This window comes from Tetranychus urticae, chromosome 1 (assembly GCF_039701765.1).
Source record: "Tetranychus urticae isolate SD_2017Ah chromosome 1, NJAU_TeUrti_SD_1.0, whole genome shotgun sequence".
NCBI lineage: Eukaryota > Metazoa > Arthropoda > Arachnida > Trombidiformes > Tetranychidae > Tetranychus > Tetranychus urticae.
Window position 1 is genome coordinate 2,952,774 of NC_142958.1, and position 19,093 is coordinate 2,971,866.

At 32.9% G+C, this 19,093-nt stretch overlaps 2 protein-coding genes and 2 long non-coding RNA genes across 6 annotated transcripts; 1 reads left to right on the plus strand and 3 right to left on the minus strand.

Annotated features, from left to right (window-relative positions):
- Positions 1-2,259: 2,259 nt before the first annotated feature.
- Positions 2,260-3,741, minus strand: LOC149094380 (uncharacterized). Its single transcript, XR_016200995.1, has 2 exons — positions 3,097-3,741; positions 2,260-2,371 (listed from the first exon to the last, which is right to left on the minus strand). It is a non-coding gene; the product is annotated as an uncharacterized LOC149094380 (long non-coding RNA).
- Positions 3,742-7,443: 3,702 nt separating this feature from the next.
- On the minus strand, positions 7,444-13,923 carry Khc-73 (Kinesin heavy chain 73). Of its 3 annotated transcripts, XM_089270212.1 has the most exons (3): positions 12,695-13,890; positions 11,988-12,602; positions 7,444-11,878 (listed from the first exon to the last, which is right to left on the minus strand). In XM_089270212.1, the coding sequence occupies exon 3, from the start codon at positions 11,851-11,853 to the stop codon at positions 8,329-8,331; it is 3,525 nt and encodes a 1,174-aa protein (XP_089126338.1). In that variant the 5' UTR covers positions 11,854-11,878; positions 11,988-12,602; positions 12,695-13,890; the 3' UTR covers positions 7,444-8,328. The 3 variants fall into 3 exon arrangements, with proteins under 3 accessions (XP_089126338.1, XP_015786616.1, XP_015786621.1); XM_015931130.3 differs by having other exon boundaries at positions 7,444-12,602; positions 12,695-13,923; XM_015931135.3 differs by having other exon boundaries at positions 7,444-12,630; positions 12,695-13,865.
- Positions 13,924-13,976: 53 nt separating this feature from the next.
- Positions 13,977-16,342, plus strand: LOC107363884 (uncharacterized). The gene is made up of 4 exons (XR_001569000.3): positions 13,977-14,350; positions 14,477-14,823; positions 15,294-15,499; positions 15,586-16,342. It is a non-coding gene; the product is annotated as an uncharacterized LOC107363884 (long non-coding RNA).
- A 266-nt stretch (positions 16,343-16,608) lies between these two features.
- On the minus strand, positions 16,609-19,020 carry LOC107363874 (uncharacterized). The gene is made up of 5 exons (XM_015931146.3): positions 18,511-19,020; positions 18,183-18,419; positions 17,593-18,113; positions 17,323-17,516; positions 16,609-17,247 (listed from the first exon to the last, which is right to left on the minus strand). The coding sequence occupies exons 1-5, from the start codon at positions 18,818-18,820 to the stop codon at positions 16,992-16,994; spliced, it is 1,518 nt and encodes a 505-aa protein (XP_015786632.1). The 5' UTR covers positions 18,821-19,020; the 3' UTR covers positions 16,609-16,991.
- Positions 19,021-19,093: the final 73 nt, after the last annotated feature.

Genomic DNA, 19,093 nt, shown 5'->3' on the forward strand with positions numbered 1-19,093 from the left:
AGTAGTAGCAAAAACAGTAGCTATTTGTGTGACAATTTCATGCAACATCAGTATCAACCAACCAATCAAGTTGATCAAACAAAAGTAGATGAATAAGTGGGAAAAAATCAAAGCTAAATATAACCAAACAAGCAAATCGTTTCCCTCTCTAGCTTCAACCTACCCATGCCATTACCACCCATCCACCCACCTCACCTCCTACTCAATCAGATCTCTTTTATTCAATGCGACCGTTTTTTGTCCCTTTAATTGTCATTTTCAGTCAATCATTCACCAGTTGAATACAAAAGAATCGGGAAAAACACAAATGAACCAAATGTTGTATAAAAAAATTATAATTGCTTTTCTTAAATTAGATTGTAATTAAGATTTTTTATTAGCGCTTTTTTTGTCAATTTTTCTAGATCAACTCATCTAATGTGAAAGTGAGAGATTGAAATAAACTAATGACTTAACCCTGATTGAATGAACCAAAATTGGGTTTCTCTGCACCTAACATTTCCTGGTTAAAGCAACCTTTCCAGCTAAACAATAGCTGTTTATGTGCATAATTAGTAGCTGATAAATTGATTACAATTAATACATATTAATATTAAGGAAATACAAAGTAAAGTCAATAATAGAGTGTTAAAAATGGTAAACATTGGACAATCTGAATAGCAAGCAAAATATAAAACTGATGTAAAATGTAAACACGAAAATCAAGGTAATCAATTGACTGTTAATGTTGTATTGGTTGACCCAAATGTCCATCATTTGATTACAATAAGATTCCATTAAGAGAAACCACTTTCATGATTAAAAAATATAATGATGAGCCTAGAAGAGACAAAAAACCTGAAAAAAATGAGGCACTTATTACATTCTTGAGGTCCAGATCAAGCGATGGTCTGAAATCAATTCAACGGGAAAATACCTCTAATCATCATCATCATCATCATTTTTATCATCTGTTAAAAAAATGAATTCAGTTGGTAAATCCGGTTATCCAAGAAAAAATGAAGCCTGACCCAGTTACTCGTTAATCAATGATCTCAATTTGTCTCTAAGAATATCTCATCATCATCTTTCTTCTTCCCTTTCATGAGGCCTTTTCCGTTCCAACATTTGGTTGGCATTAAGTTTACCTTTGAAATGGGTATTTGATTGACCAGAAAAGGTTTAGAAAATGAAAAGTAATCTCGATTTTTTTCCTTATCCTTTTCACCAAATCTAATTCACTATTGACTCGATTAACTGTACCGTTAGAGACATTAATCACGACTATAATTTACTTTACAATTGTTACTTTAAATTGCTTGGGTGATGTTATTGTTGGACGTTAACTGTACATTGTTGTGGTTTGTTCAATCTGCCAACTCTTTTTTTGTTTGGTTGTTAATTTTGGATAACTTTTGCTTTTTTTGTCACTAAATTAACTCATTGTTATACATTCAATTTAATTTGCATTTACCAGTCTTTGCTTTAGTATCAACAATTTAACTCTTCCTTGACAAACAAGGTAACAAAAATGATTAAAAAATGAATTCTGACAGCTTTTCAGTTTTAAATGCTAACCATGTTTTAAACAGTTTGTCAAATTGTCTTATCAAGTAACTAAATTCAGGTAAAATTGTCTCTAATTTTTTCTACTTTTTTGCTTAAATTGATTCGGAATGATGTTTAAATTAAGATGAATGTTTATGGCATGACATGAATTGAATACTTTTTTTCGAGCTTTCATTTTGAAGCTTAATTTTTCATTTCTGGATAAATGGTACCATTAATTGAGTAAAAATGATTTGTTCAGTTATAAATGTCTGATAATTTGATAATTAAATCAGTTGACAAATGTCTTTATAATTAAGGATAGTTTAACAAAAAAAGCTCATCTTTCCAGATTAAAAGGTAAACATTTTAAATCCTTAAATCTGGTAATCACCAGTTTAATGGTAATCTAACAACAGTTTTAATGAGAAAACTGTAAATCAATTGAATATTTGGTTGAGTTAAACAAAAATCCTTTATTACCTTTGCCGTCTTTACCTCGTTTTTAGGCAACATCAAAGGTTTACTTTTAATTGTAATCACACAATTGTTAATATGGTAATTGGTTGATTAACATTAATGAAAATAAAAACAACAGGATCTCAAATTGAATCAAGTTGACCTCCATCTTGAAAATATAAACCTCAAAACACTCTTGGGCTTTACATATTGCAAGCTAAACGCCATTCATATGAGTTAAGCCCAAAAGATTATTTAAAATGTTTTGATGACGATGACGACAACGACAACGACGGTGATGCCAAAATTAAAGGTGGAGATGGTGAAGAAGGCCATCAACCTGAAGAGGCCAAAACTTCGTAACTGAATAAACTGGGCTACTAAACTGTTAGCAAAAAACGACCAGCAAGAAAAAAAGGTAAAGGAGAAGAAAAGAAGTCAAGAGAGAGAAACATGATGATGAGAATGATGATGTAAAAAAATGGCTTAAAGGCAAATGATCTTAAGGAGAGAAGAGAGACTGTCGAAGAATGTATCTTCGCTAAAATTAGGCCAATTGTGTGTAGTGAGCCCGAAATACAGTTTCGGGTTCTGTTGATTACCGGGGAACCCAGAATTGGGTTTCTCTCTCTCTCTCTCTTTTCCCTCACTCTCTCACTGATACCCTCATTTCTCACTCTGGTTAACTCCTCTGACATGATGAAGATAATCATCATTAGAAAATTATCATCTCACCCACAATCACATCGTCCCTCAACTCCGCCTGAAGGGAGGATGAAGAGGCAAGACTATCTTTATTTATCCTTCATTTATGTATATATTATTATTGTACATAATAATAACGTTAACAATAATAATAATAATAATAATATGTGACTAAGTGATAATAATAGTAGCTACAGTTAAGATGTAACCAGGTAAAAGCCTAAAAATCCCTTTTAAACCTGTTTCCCATTATAAAGATAAAAGGCTATTCTTATTTTATTTTTATATTTATATTTGTATAAAAATTTTCTTCCATCTTCTTCTTCTTCTTCTTCTTCTTCTTCTCCTTCATCATCATCATCATCTTGTTTTCTTACTTTCGAGTTTCCATTTCTTTCTTTTTACCTTTTTTTAGATCACATCAATTTTTTTTAACTAACAAACGAATCATGTTGATAATGCCTGTTGATGATGATGGAAATGATGATGATAGATACTCATCAGGGCCTAATCTTCTCTTTCTTCTGTCTTTTTGGGTGTATGGGGGTGAATTGAGGGGAGGTTGGATGATAAGATTCGAGGGGGTTTCTGTTTACAGGTAAACCCCGCTTCGATGATCGGTCAACATACAAAAGCTTAATATAGTTTACCCGATTTTTCACTCTTACAACAGTCAACTCACTTCACTCATCACAATCAGACATTTTACTTCAGATTCAGATACTTCATTTGACTTAATCTTGTCTTTTTTCTTCTTTTCTTGCCATCATTTTCATCTTCATCTCCATCACCGTCAACAGTTGGTCATCAAGGTACAATCCAGCCAATCCAAAGTACAAACTGTTTGTACTTTTTCTTTCTTTTTGGGTAAGTTTAAGTTTCTTTTCTGGTTCCTTTTCCCTTTTTGGTAACTTTCCTTGTTCCAGGTTTCATTTGCGGAATCCTCGATTTATAGCTCATCGGTTCAACTTTACATTGTAACATCACCGTTAAAAATGACCATCTACTTGGTTCGTACAAAATTGCTTGCTGGTCTTCCTTGGGATTCGGGTAAAGTGCAAACGGATAAATATTCCACCGATACTCTTGATTATTTACCTTGAATCGGTGGGATTTTCGTCCGTCTGCAAGTTGCTCTGTTTATCTAATCATCACCGAAATCACCGAAAATCCCATTATCCAAATATTAAAGTTCAACTCCGAGGCTGGATTCCATTCTTCAATCACTGGCTTGGTCAACTCTGTTGTCGCCTTTAAAGTCAATTCAAGTGGATAACTGGAGTTAATCAACCTGAAATGGAGAAAAGAACAAATTAATGTGAATTTGAACACAAGGATTAATTAATCACCTAAGTTTATTATCAATAGTTGATTTTATAATCTGTAATGTTTCACTTATATTTTTCATCATTTTGTCCATTAACTTGTCAATTATTGACTATTTACAATACATTATAACTTTGCATGCGAACCAGCAAAAATACTCTACTTTTAACAAATTTTATTGGGTCATTGATGAGATAAATCATCAGAGTCTAAAGAAAATTGTAAGAAATCAAACTCTAGAGTTGTAACAATTTATAACGGTAAATATGATAAATACTAATGATAACTATTCCATTATTTGAAGAAATGCTTGATTTGTAGATAATTATTATTTAAACTTATCATAATTGGTTTTGTGTTAAATTGTCTTGATTATTTAATGCTTTTTAACACTTCACAAGTGTTGCAGATGAATTGTCTGTGAATTTGAAATGTTGAATAGACAAAAATAAAAACAAACATTTGCGTGAAGCTTTGCGTTGATTATTGGGCCTTTTCAAATTGGAGGCCCATTCATTGAGTAAAATGTATTCGCTTAATTGATATTGAACTGCTCAAAAAGTTAATTACAATGATTATTCATGTGTAAACTATTTTTAACTCAACTGTATTGTAAAAACAACAAATGAGCTGGAGCAGGTTGAAATGTTTACACTGCTTGAGCATTAGGTCAAGTCTGATTCAACAAAAGACAAGTTAATGAAAATGGCTACAATTGCAGTGTAAAATTTAAGATAATTACTTGAGATTTGAAGGAAATCAACAAATTAGATTAGACACTTGACACTCAATAAAACAGAAGAATCAATCACCTCAATCTACACAAACTGTAGACATTGTTTACATTGAGACCAATGTTTGTTGTGAGAAATGAATGAGACAAATGGATCATCAAGTTTTGTTGCTCGTAGAAAAATGTAAATTATTTCTTACCTGATTTGGAAATCCTGGAAACCAGAAAAGTCGAATTATCAATGAACAAAAAGTAAATTCAATCAAATCAACTATCGTCATCTTGTGGTTTGAAATGATTTGTACTGATTAACCTTAAATATTGAAAATTACTGCAACTTTGAATCTAGTTTCATTTCTACTCAATAGGTGGTGCTACTAGTATTAAAGTAAATTAAAGAGTTATTTTTTGGAGTAAACTCTGACAGTTGTGAGTTTAGTAGAGATTATTAATCAGTTCAATACAATAAGACATTTATCAGTTAATTGTTCAACTATTATTTTGAAGCCAAATTAAGGCCTCACTATATTGGGCCTATTGTCCACACGTTATTGTTCAAAGCTTCGATTAAGTGTAATGGTGTTTGGATTGCCATCTAATCAGGACTTTACAGTTTAACTAAAGGTTATTCAAAACTCAATGTAATCCATTCATTAATAGGAAATGTTGATCTTTTCTCATGAACTGGATTAAATGTAAACATTGTCATAGAGTCATCGTTCTTTAATCGGCGATGTAATTTATTTTATCAATTATGTTAGCATCATCAATCACCATAATCAAGCCTTTACCATCGAATGCATATGTTTAACTAAAATCAAACCGTTGGTAACTTGTTTATGTTAACACTTAAACCTTTTGATGAACGTTTAATTCAAATAATTTCATTCATCTGAGTAGTCAATTGATCAAATAAAAAAGCATAAAGTAATAAGTTTTGCTCTGATAATCAAATCAATTGTAAAGGTTTAAAATAGACAAAATATAGAAATGTTGATTGATTAAAACAAATTGTGCTTCCGTTAACAATGATATTGACTGTTCAAAGGGTAAATAACACAAATTCAATTGTTAGCGACAATAATTTGATCAGTTATTCAATTTGCTTGCCAAACTGCTACTCACTGTTTAATCTCGATTAAAGTGAATTAACGTTAAAAATAATCTTGCTGATTACAGACTACAACAGTAATGAAAGGATATGATAATCAACCGAGCAGATCAATTTCATTTTTTGTTAGCTTTTTAATAATAGTTAATCACTTTGCATTACCAATTACGCATCCCAAAATGAGTCTAACATAAAAAATTAGACATGATAACTACCAGTATTTAGTAACCTTAACTCGCCAGATTACCATCCATTCAATCATATTAACTGATTTGCTCATGTAAAAATGCATCCTTTCCTTAATCTGCTTTCCAAATCATTGATAAAGTGAGATGAGAAAAAGTGAAAAATTGTTTTTCCTTTACTATGATCATCCAATTGAATCAAAATAAATACAAAAGGAAAGCTTAAATTGTACATCAAACGGCAGGTTAGTTTTTTGTGTGTTTCCCTGTTGACAGTAATTAACCATGTGTGACTCCAAGAATCATACAATGTTGAAACATTGAAGATGTTGATGGAAAAGAGTGATGATAATAGTTAATTGTGAGTTTCAATGGTTGTGAGAATTGTTGAAACAAAAACAATAATCCAATGGAGAGATTGAAATGTTGCTGTCAAAATTGAAAATCAGCTTATCTTTGGTGAGTTGGTGAAACTACTGATTCCATCTAAAATACTGGAAATATTAGTGCGATTCAAGTTGACAAATGATCAACTGTTATAGCAATCTGACAAAATGAAAGCTAAAAATGGATAACAGATGATTCAACTTTCCCAGAAGCTTATATTAGTCAATTTTGCCAATAGCAATCAGCCTGCAAGTTTTACTCATTGATTTGAATAGCGATGACGATGAGCATCTCTTTATCACCATTAGCCTCCAATACCACCACCACCATCATCATGCTTAGCCTTTGTAAAACAATCCGACCATTAAAAGAGGCAACAGAGTTGAGCGAGAAATACAAGAACAGAAATAATGATAAAAATGTGGCTTTTTTAGTGATCTTGTTGTGTATTCAAATGTTGTCCTAATAGTCAGGTAAGTAACTTGAAAGTGTCGATCAGTTGTTTTTTTGTCGTTTCTCACTTGCATGAGCTTGTAAATGGTGAAAGAAGAGGAAGACACATGATAATGATTGTTGAGGGGCAAAAATTTACCGACCATGACTTCATTTTTCATTTCATCCTCTCAGGTAACCTTTTCACAGAAATGGCAAAAAAGAGACAAACTTGGTAACCTTTTCTGGATGTCAAAATTTTCCAAAACAGAATTGATTGTTGTAAAAAAAGATGACGAATATAGTCAGGCAATTGCCATTTTCCTTCATTAAATTAAAATGTTCACTTTTCTTTGATTCTACAACAGTTTCTTTATCTTTTTCTTGAATTTGATCTTTACTCCTTTCACTGTTGTCATGGTTTGTTACATGTATGATTATAGCCTGATTCCTTTTCCTTTACTCATTGTTTTATCCGATTGACATTTTCCAGTGATAATGTTAACCTCACGATAACCAACTGAATGAAACAAAACATGAATTTGCTGGAGGAAGCAAAAATTGAAACAAAAATTGACTTCTTTTTTCAACAATAATCAGTCTATTTGGTTCTTTTATATACATTTATGTCATAATCAATATTAATTCGCAAATTATACAATTAATCGTTGATAAATTTGTTCCATCTTGTTATTTTCGGGCAAATGAACACTTTTGATTTTTTTTATCGTTCAAGTTGTGGAATCAACAGTTGATTTTGTTTGATTGGAGCCAAGAGTCTATCTCTTTATGTTGCAGCATGTTTCTTATATTGTAGTCTCGTCCTTCCATGTTTAAATTGTACAATGAGCATTGTTTGCTCTTGTTAAGCGTTCACAGAGTAATTGCTAGATCAACAGGCTTTATCATCCCAATAGTGTCGAGAGAAGAAGTGTAATGTCAAGGTTTTTGGAATCAATTTGGATGATAAAAGGTAAATAACAGTAAACATACAAATGATGTTTGATTTTACAGCTAAATTGTCAATGGATCCTTTTCATTCAGATTCATTGGAGTTAACAAGTTGTATTATTTATCCAAAAAAAGCAGGGATAAAGTAAAATACAAATTATTATTGACGTTACAGAAAAGCTTCCCTCTCGTGTTACTTTGTTTGTACATAACGAGTGTAAAAATTGTCGTTGAGTTGTAATTAACATTTGATTTGACAAAAGATAATTTTTTAAACAATGAAAATGATATTCGAAAAATGAAAATCAATGGATGAGAGAAGGAGAAGGGAAGAAAAATACAGGAAAAAAGGAAGAGAGAGAGAGATAGTAGATAAAAGGAGAAAATTACAGGAAGAAAATAAAATCAAATTTGTGTGACGATGGCGAGGATGATGAGGAGAATAAGGATGGTAACCATGATGACAATGATAAGAAGATAAATTATCATCGGTGCATGAAGTTACTGTATCTTTAAAATAACGGTGGCAATGTCTCTCGGTCAAAAGTCCTTTCTGACAGGCTTAAAACACCCATATTGGGAACACTTAATGTTTTACGAAGAAGAGCTTCACGGTAGCTTCCCTTGGCTGCTAATAATTCTTTAATTGCAACTTCTTGTCTTAAACGATCTAAAGCAAGTATACTTTCCACTGCGGAAACACTTCGGGTATATTTTTCAATGTAACTTTCTCCATCACAAGAATTATTATTATCACAGGATGCAGCCATTAAGGCCAATGATTCTCTGTCTTCAATGTCTTCGAAAGCTTTTGGAATGTTGGAAACAATTTCATAAGTAACACCAGTAGCGGTAAGATTATCATAGCGTTTTAAGCTTTTCTTGATTCGCTCAGTCAGTGATTGTTGTTTATAAACATTTATGGCGAGTCTTTTTCTTAATACTAAGTCCATTAAAGCTGGATGACTTAGTCGGACGGAAACTTTAAGAATAAGGTAAACTCGATCATTTGCACTGGTTGGTCGATTAAGGGCTGGTGAATCGTGGACGGATGAATCCCAAACGGCGGTGGCTGAGCAAACTTCTTCGGAAAATTTGGTTATTCGTAAGTCAACAAATAAGTCACTATGTTCTTTGGGTATCGTTGAGTTGACTCCAGCGACAAGAACTGAAGATTCACCTAAATTGGACATTAAACTACTACTCATTTCATCTGTATTTAAATCAAGGAATATCACAGGTATATGTCTTTCCATTCCTGGAAGTGGTTCCCATGTTGGGGGAGCACCTGGAATCTCTGAACCAGCGGGTGGATCATTGGCTGCTTTCCTTTCCTCTGTTAAGCTAATCCATTGACCGACCAAATTTTTTTCCCTCTCACGTTCTTCTTCATTTTTATTTGCTTTATTAACTAATTCTTTCATGTGTTTATTAAGATACTCTTTACGCTTACAAAGAGCATCAGACCATTTCAATTTAAGCACAGCTAGGTCAACCTCTTGATAGGAATCTAAAGATGTTTGCACTCTATATCGATGACATACACAGCCAATTTGAATCGCAGTGATTGCTTCACAGATGACTGGTAAAGAGCCTGAATCTTGAGCAGGAATTACTTTGACAACAATTCGTCTCTGTTGTCCTTGGCGCAACTGGTAAACACCGCCAGTGTAAATGTCATCTTGAGGAACTACTTCAACTGGACTATATTCACCTTTTTCATTTAACTCGTGAATCTCAACCCACAGTTCAATCTTTCTCTTCAATTCAGCCCATCGATCAGCTAGAGATCTAGACACAACTTGTTGAGCAGTGGCAATATCCCAATCAGATCGGAATGAACTGAAACCGGAACTTCTGTGTCCCCAAACTTCAATTGATAAGGCACCTTCAGAACAATATTCAAGAAATTCTTCTGTAACTTGGACGGTAAACTCTTTTTCGTGAGCAAATTTAAATGTTGTTCCTTCATGAACAAATTTAGGAAGATTGGATTCATTTGAGTCAACGGTAGGAACCACAATTGCATCTGGATAATCCCAAAAAGTGTATTGACAGAAAACGTAATTGGAAAGAGTTAAAGGTATTCCTCGAGCTGCTTTAATGGCAACCTTAATGGTAATCGTGTTATTGGAATTAACATCCTTTTCACTAGTAGAACCTGGTTCAGAGCTCACTTCGGACGATGCGTCAGCAAATCTTTCACTAATAGAGCCTGAAATACGGCTAACCTCGATGTGCAATCGGCCAGCAACTTCTCCCTGTTGACTGATGATGGGAACTTGATAGTCCAAGGTAACATCATGAAAGAGCACTTCAAGGAAGATGTTTGCCACACCAATTAAGTGATGCTTTTCTGTTGACTCGTAAAATGGATCAATTATGAGTGAAATGTTACTTGATGAAGTACTGGATACATCATCATCCACTGAAGCGTTTTTCTCCTTCCATTCTTCATAGAGATCCTTCATGTCAATTAATTTATTTTCTAATTTTTCCATTGACCATACTTGAGGAGCTTTGTTTTTTCTTTTCACTAAAATTGCTGGTTCACTGACAAATGCCCCTTTTTTACGATTAGGACTCAGGTTAGCTGCTGGTATTTGAAGGGTAACCTTGAATTCAGTGTTTCGTGACATTTCTTGGGCTAAAAAGTTTGCCTCCATAACAAGAGAGTTAGCTTTAACAATATCTTCCTTCAGTTTGGTTAAACTTCTCTTGAAAATTTCATCACGAGCATCAGCAGACCATCGATCGATGCGAGCACTGACATTAGGGCTTGATAAAGGTGATCGATTCCATGTCATGGTTAATGGATCGTAAAAACCACTTTTTTGCAAATGCCCATGTCCATAAGGGGATGAGGTGGGTGACATTTGACTTCGAAGAATTTGTAATTGCCGTTCGTACATTTCTCTTTGTTTTTCCAAGGCACGATTTTTATCTTCTTCCCGTTGACGTTCCAAAGATTTCATTGCATCTTGAATAGGATCATTGCTCAATGCTTTCATCATTAACTCTTCACGAGCAAATTCATAATCTATTGGTCGTTCTTGTGGTGGTAAGTTATAGTCACCACCACCATTACTAGCATTATTTCCGTTGCTTGGACTGGAACGGTTGTTGCTGCTGCTTTTGGGACAAGCTACTCGGAAGAAATGATTGTTTCCCCACAATAACCTATCACCATGATGTAATCGAGTTCTTTCTTCTATTTGTATTCCATTGACAAAAGTCCTTGCACCTTCTAATGGAGTTATAGATAACTCTTGAGTCTCGTCATCAATCTCAATAACACAATGTTCCGGCATAATACCGATACCGGATAATTGAATATCCTGTTCCGAGGCAGCATCAGCACGACCAACCAAGGTACGATTTTTTAGGTAGTAAACTAACAATTCATTCAATGAGGGATCCGCATTTAGATTAACCAAATAAAATTTATCAGTTTCAACCTTGATTCCAGATGATTTAACAGAAATACCCATTTTTTCCAATGCTTGTTGTCTCTCTTGATGAATTGCTTCTGTTCGTCGAAGCTTTTCTTCCCAAGTTTGTGTCATTTCTTTAATTAGTTTCTCTGATTCAGCTAAACGTTCTCTCAAATCTTCTGTTTGACCTGATTGTTTCAACATTTCTTTCAATTGTTCATTTTCCTCTTTCAATTCTCGTATCATACGAGCATTTGGATCTTCGTTGACAACTGCATGGTTAACAATCCTCTTTGCTCTATCAGCATAGCGAAGAGTAGAAAGAGTTTCTTCATAGTTATCAGCAGCTGGGCTAACAGTAGCAACCATGACTGTCTTTGAATTACCACCTAAATTATCCTTCAATAACCAGGTTAAAACAGAATCTCGGTAAGGTATAAACTGGTCACCTTTAGATTTACCCGATGCTTGATCAGCTAATTTTGAAATAACTAGACCCAAGGTAGTCAGAGATTTATTAATATTTGAACCTTCTTTCAATCTCTCGCCAACTGCTCCAGTTTTAACAGCTCTTTCCGAACCAGCTAAATCAACGAGACTCATTTTGGAAACTTTTTCACCAAAAACACTGGAGGAAGGGTCATATATTGTACATGTGAGAGTTATTGTGAAAACTGCATGAGATCTACTAGATTCTGAGTTCATTTTGGTTGCAGCAACGGTACGAGATTTGTTACCTTCAATCATTAAATTGTCAATTTCTTCGTATGAAGAAACGGCTAGAGTTGACAATCCATCGACATAAGGACCCAAAATATTGTGCTCGCGTACACGTAAGTTTTGTTTCACACCTCTTGGATCCAGTAAATCATGAACTTTTTCATTGTATATTTCCATATAAGAGACTTCCACTTTGAAACTTTTATTGGGATCTTGGTTGCTTGCAATGGTTTCAAATATACTATCACATAATCTTGGTATAAGACCTTTGGAATCAGATGAACCCATCATAGTATACGATTTACCAGATCCAGTTTGTCCATAGGCAAAGATACACGCATTGTATCCTTCAAAAGCACTTTGTAACACATCTGAGCCTAACTGATTGAAGACTTTTTCCTGGTTAGCAAAATGTGAATCTTTCTCGTTAAAAGACCAGAAACAGTTGTCAAAGGCAAAAACTTTTTGTCCACGACGATTAATTGAACCATCTTTGGATAAATCATTTGGATTGAATAGAACAATTTGTTCGTCTTTAACTTCAATAACACATTTAGTACCAAGTTCTATTTCTCGTCGATTGAAAGGCCTCACACGAATAGCAACTTTAACTTTATCTGTTGCCATGTTTGCTTTAAAAAAACAAAAACAAAAATGAAACTAATTAGTGTTCAATCAATCACAATCTTTGTTATCCTCTCTATTTCCTTTCCCTTTTGCTTACTTTTCAGTCAATGTGTCATCCAATGATAACCACGATCACTGATAGTATTGATGATGATAATGTTGATGAGGTTGCAGTAGTCAAGTTAATAGTGGTGGTGGAACTGATGATGCTGATTGTATGATGATGGTTTTGTATTGGAATGAAGATTTTTGTTTCAAAATGGCGAGGAAAAACAGAGAGATGAAATACGGATGATAATTTGTAGAGTTTAAAAAAGCGGAACGATTGTCAATTAGAGTATTAACAATTGGATAGAGCTTTTGTTTTCTTGATGTTCAATGTTGAAGATATCAAAGAAACTAACAATAATGGTAAAAAGTGAAGCAAAAAAGTGAGAAGGTTGATTTTTCATCTGCTAGTGGACGTACAAAACTCAACTTCCTTGAGTTAGTAATATTAGTCGAAAGACTTCAAGTGTATTCATTATGTATAAATATATATATATCAAATTAAAAATAAAAAACAAAAACAATTTTTGACCTTCGAGATCTTAATAACTCATTGAGAAGAAAGTGGAATAGATAGATGTTGAATGTGATGTTAGTGATTCAGGTGTTGGTCATCAAGGACATGAGGAATAATTAAAGGTATCAGAATAAACGTGAAAATCTTTGTAGATAAAAGGATCCAATGGTAAAGCAAAATATCTAGCACTGATTTGCATAAGCATCAAAGATGATTAAAGTTGAGATGCAAGTTAGGTAAAAGCTGGTCCACATTGACTTGGATAAGGTAAAAGGGAAAAGGTGTCTTGTGTTTTTTTCATTCACCAAGCGAAACAAAACAAAAAAGAACAGAGAAAAAAAAGAGGAAATTAAGTTGGTGAGATTGCGTGCGTATATAGTGGAAGAGTAAATGGTTGTGTGTATGTTGTAAATTTACTAATGGTGTAATATTAAGTTTAAGCTGAGAACAATTACATCTTGAGAAACCATCACATGAAGGTTTAGGTTTGTACCGATTGATGAATATTTGGTTGTTTTGACAAATTTAAACAAACAATAACATTTAACATGGTTAGATATCACAATTTTCTGGAAAATAATCAACAAGGGAATAGCACTTAAATCACAATTAATTAACTAATAATAATGTAAAATAATTTTATAATAAAAATAAATTAAACAAACGGCCAATGAAAACACACACGATTTACCTTACTTTGCAAGCTTAACTTTAACTCAACCTGAGCTAGGCTGTGAGTGAGCATCACACTTCTCACTCTCTCCCTCTCCATTCTTATGAGCGGGTTTTTCGGTTAACCGGTTATCCATCCGTATTCGCTCTTTTAATCACAGTCATTGTTTTTTTTTATAATTTTATTTAATTCTAATCAATCAAAAACCTTTTTTTAAATATATTTCTTGAACTTCAACCTATGTACTCATCATGAATGGATGTCAACAAGATTGAAAAATAAATAAGCTGAAGCCATGTGATAATAAATGGAGTTGGATTTTACGTTTCATTGTTGGTCTAAAAAATAGCTGTAAATGGTTTGAATTTGAATTGAATTTATCTCAATTTCACCTTATAAATTTAAAATTTAAACGCTAAAAGAATATCAATATTTTTACGGATCGAGTCAAATCGTGAACTTTTCGAACTATATTCCATTTCAATAATCAATTTGACTTTCTTTTTGGTATTTGGGTAAGTATCGTAAACTCTATCGTGAAAACAAGTTGTAAATGCTAATTTTTTGTTTTTCTGCTGAAGGTTAATCTTTGTCATATGTTCACTTGTTGATAACAATTCAATTTGCTTTCTGTTATTCAGGTCATCACTGGTTGATCATTTTTTTTTATCACCATTACTAAACATGTTGGATTACAACAACAACTTATGTGATGGAGAGACCGCAAACAACAACAAACGAGCCACCATCACTATAACAATAATATCAACTGTTACAATCCCAACAATCAAATGTTAATCCATTTTACTCTGCCACACAATTGACAAAACAAAGTGATCTGCCAATTCGTAGTTGCTGTCTTTCACTTTTTTCCCCTGCCTTTCTTGCCTCAAATTAATTGCGTGTTAAACCAATTTTATAGTTCGTTGCGCGACCCTTAAACTCTGAGTTTGGACAAAAGCAGTTATCAAAGTTAATCGTCAAACAGGTAAGGAACAGAGAAAAGAGAAAACGATGATGTTAAAGAATAAGAAGAATAAGTGAGCAAAAAAGAGTAAATTAAGAATCAAGCTCAGATTATTCAGCTAACAACATTTAGGTCAACATGCGAGGTCCGCAGAAAGATGGTGAAAGGAGAGAAAGAAAAAGCTTAAGAGCTGAAAAAAAGAGAGTAGAGAGTAAAAATTTTTGTTGATTACTGTACCAAGTTTTTTTTTGATATAAGGAGAGAGTTAATGTGAATTACTGTTGTTTGGCTGAATCAAGAGTAGCCCTGATTATTAATGATGATGAAAATGATAACAATGATTTTAATGATACTTTTAATGGAAGATGAAGGTACCAAAACTGGTTCCATGTTTTCATCATTTTCGTATTTATATTTTATTCCAGCATAATTTTCTCTTTTCGCTTCTGTTTTGTTGGTTCAAATTTTAATTTTTTTTATTTCTTCTACAGATCATCTTCTTTATAACAATAGCAATAATCACCGTCATCATCAAATCATTATTCCCATTTGGTTCAATTTATTACGTTAATGTTAATATCGTAAACAGTCTGAAGCGTTAACTTTAAAGCCGTTTGTGTATTAATCAAATACAGTTTCAGTTAACCTTTATACTTGTTGCCTTGTGGCCGTACGTTTGTTTGATTTACAACTCAAGGTATTTTGCCAGTTTTCAATGTCAATTTACTCATTCTTTTGATCTAATTAGATTAATTAATTCCTTCCTTCTTTCTTCTCCAACAGCTTTTCAAAGACGAGATTCATCCCGCTATCTTCAATGGACGCAATACTTGAACTATCGGACTGACTGCAGACATCAATGGATCAAATAAAAGTCAATTTAAATGTATAATGAATCAATGGAAAGCATAATTGCTGTTGAATATTCGTCTATTTGACGTTAATGTTTTACATTCAATTTTGAATTGTTTTCAATAATTTGCGAAACAGTTGTTTATTGTAAACGTCTGTTTAGTCAATTAATTTGGAATTGAATTGATTCCCTTTTGTTCCTTTTTTTGCTTAGTCACAATTATTATTATAATTAGAAGGCAAATTAAGGAGGCAACATACGATTGAAATAATTTAACCCTCTAGCTTAACTTAATTGACAAATCAATTGGCGTTAATGGTTGGTGTAACATGGCTTTTACTTGTTTACCGTATTTCACCTTATTAGAGGAACAAGCTGAGCTTTTTGATTACCAACCGGAAGAATCCAATTTCAATTTCATCTGATAACAAGAGATTGATAACAATTGTCTGTAAATGACAATAATTAAGATGATTAGCGTTCTTCCACTTTTTGTATGAATGTTTGCGCTTTTGTAGTGATAGAATGTTGACACAAATCAACTTTCGTATTTGACCTTAATAATCATTTAAATTCTCTTTGATTAACCACCTTAAGATTTTAATTAAACCCCCTTCTATCTCAAACAAATTTAACCATTTTAAAGAAGAATAAAAGTTAATCAGATTTTTTCTTCCTCTAGAAAAAGGCAATTAAACCAATTATAAAATTACAATTGAAGGTAATTGAACAGATAAACAACAGAGTTGACCTGCCAAACTAAACAAATGGTTTCCATCTCGAGACAATTGTGACCCCGGTTATTCAACAAATCATGACAATTTCAATTCTTTAATGTTGATTAATTCTTGTAAAGAAATATCAAATTGAAATTCATCCAAATTTTGCTCAATATAACCATTGATTTAGATATTAATGTCAAGTTTCCTTGCAAACAGAAACATGGACTTGAATTGTCATCTGTTAATTAATCACCATTTTATTGTCATGATTATAAATAGTGAAATTGGGTTTTTGGTATCGATAGTGATCATGCAAGTGTCATTGACTTAGTTAACGTGGTTGACAAGTGCAAAGTGAAAAAAAGTGAAACATATCGAAGGTAATTGTCGACGTTTGAAAGACACAATAAAAGTAAAGGATATAAATAAATGAGGTCAGTTCATTTCTCCTGTTAACTTAGCTTTCTGTTGTTAACATAACTTATTTGACCTAGGCAATAATACTCTAATCACATTAATAATCGAATAGTCGAGTATCAAAATACTCACTATCAGCTCTACATTACACTTAGGCTTTAAGTACAAATGTGTTTATCAACAATTTTTACATGCATTCATGTTTTTAAATGTGGCGCCTGAAACATTTGAGGCATCCTTTTAGGTACTCCAAGTGTAATTGCTTTTGTTATGGTTTCCAACAACGGTTCATGAAGTAGCCGAAGAAATTTGTTCTTGGTTTTTTCAGTTAAAAGCCTTACATGTTCAATTTTAACCATCAATCTGTAATGATTGTCTGAAGCTTCACAATCAGATTCACAAACTGTCCGCAAATAACGTCGAAGCAAATAAATGTATGAGAATTGTTCATGTCTGTGAAGAGATATCAAATTTATATCAACAATAAATACGATTTACCTTAAAAGAGCAATATCAATTTGAACAAACCTGATCATTTCGGGACATTTCAATCCGGTTGTGTCACCATTGAAAATAACGATTAGATATATGAGAATAATAACATTTATATCGTTTCTGAAACGATCGGGAAAGGTTTCGATAACGTAATTAAGTCCATCATGGAAGGATCGATTGAAGATGAATGTGTCTCGTCGATCAAATTTGTAATCAGATGCTGGATACTGCAATTGAAAAAAACCAACCGATTAATGAACAAATACAATATCAATAAAGTGAATGTAAAGTATGGCTACTTACATCCCAGCCGTCAATTGTAGAGTCATAGTTAATAACACCGTCCATTGTGTGAAGATGATAATACATGTTGAATAAAAGAGTTATTTTATCGCTAGTTAAAATTTTTCTGTAGCCTTTGATCTCATTACATATCGAAATGAGTTTATCTGGACATGCTCGCATCCTGTCATTGTTAAGTGCGAATAAATTCAAGTATCTTTGACCTTTAAATGCGGCATATGCTTCATCCATTAATAGCGATTCAAATCCATCTAGTTTTACATCATCAGGCCAATATTCACTTCGCAAACTTAATGTAGAAAAATAAACGGACAAGATTTTTTGACCAACATTAGCATTCCAAGGCTCATCAATTTCACTATTTGTGTTTAATGACAAGCTCATTTTATAACCATGTTTAACGAGATGAATAAAATTCATTTTTAGATTCTCGTAAGGGTTGTTAAGCTTGAAATGGTAAAGAGGCTCAATGGCCAGTGGATCAGTAGATATGGATGATGAGATAGGAGTTGCAACTGGAGCTGGTTATTAATGAAATGTGTCATGATAAGAGATAACCTTAAAAATCAACATTAGCAAGATGGACTTACATAGGTTTTCAATTGTATCTAAGTCAAGAGTTGTTATCGGTGAATTTAAAAATTGTAGTCCTTCATAGTTTTGGTTATTAAATTCATCATCTAGTAAGTAACTTTTAACAGTATCTTCATCGGTGCAAAAGGCTTTCAAAAGAGCTAGACTTTGGTTTGAACACGGAGATTGAGGAAATGGTTGACCAGCTAAAGTGTCACATTGCAAAGCAAAATCTGTATCCAGTGTCGATGGATCTGAAACAAATTAAGGATTTAAATTATTATTTGATACTTTACAAAAATTTATTTTCGCGCATCAATAAAGTAAAGCAATACGTCAACTTACTTAAGCTTCTAATAGCGTACAAGCTATCGGATGGGTTGTTGTGATCATTAGAACTGGACCAATTTCCTATTGATGAATCAAAAAATTGTCCTTCATTGTTTTGATTAATAAATTCATCAATATCTAGCAGGTAAATTTTAACGGTATCTTCATCGGAACAAGCGTCTAAAAGAGATAGGCTTTGGTTTGAACATGAAGGTTGTTGTAATGGTTGAACACCTAAAGTTTCACCTTGCGAATCATAATTTGTGTCCGGTGTTGGGGAATCTAATGATGATCTAAGAAATGAAATTATTTGTTCCAAGTCCATCTTTGCACCTCAATAATAAATTCAAACTTTAATAAAGTATTAGGATACATTGATAACTAATGAATCAGAGATCTCATTACTCTTAAAAAATTGTTAGGTAAACATTTGTTATCGTTTAACCATGTAATGCGCATTACTTGTTTGAAATACAATAACGATTATTTTATCTTATTATTTTATGATATAGCTCTTTGTCGTCTAATATTATATCGCCGCGATATTATCGCGGATGAAATGGTGGATTTAGGGTAAAGATTAAAGCAAAGATTAATC

Excerpts from the sequence above, each read along its gene's own strand:
- Khc-73 (XM_015931130.3), bottom strand. The coding sequence starts at position 12,597 with ATGGCAACAGATAAAGTTAAAGTTGCTATTCGTGTGAGGCCTTTCAAT.
- LOC107363874 (XM_015931146.3), bottom strand. The coding sequence starts at position 18,820 with ATGGACTTGGAACAAATAATTTCATTTCTTAGATCATCATTAGATTCC. Across the intron at positions 18,420-18,510 it reads GTACGCTATTAGAAGCTTAA|ATCCATCGACACTGGATACA; the intron begins GTAAGTTGACGT and ends AATTTGTTTCAG. Across the intron at positions 17,517-17,592 it reads CTACAATTGACGGCTGGGAT|TATCCAGCATCTGATTACAA; the intron begins GTAAGTAGCCAT and ends TTTCAATTGCAG.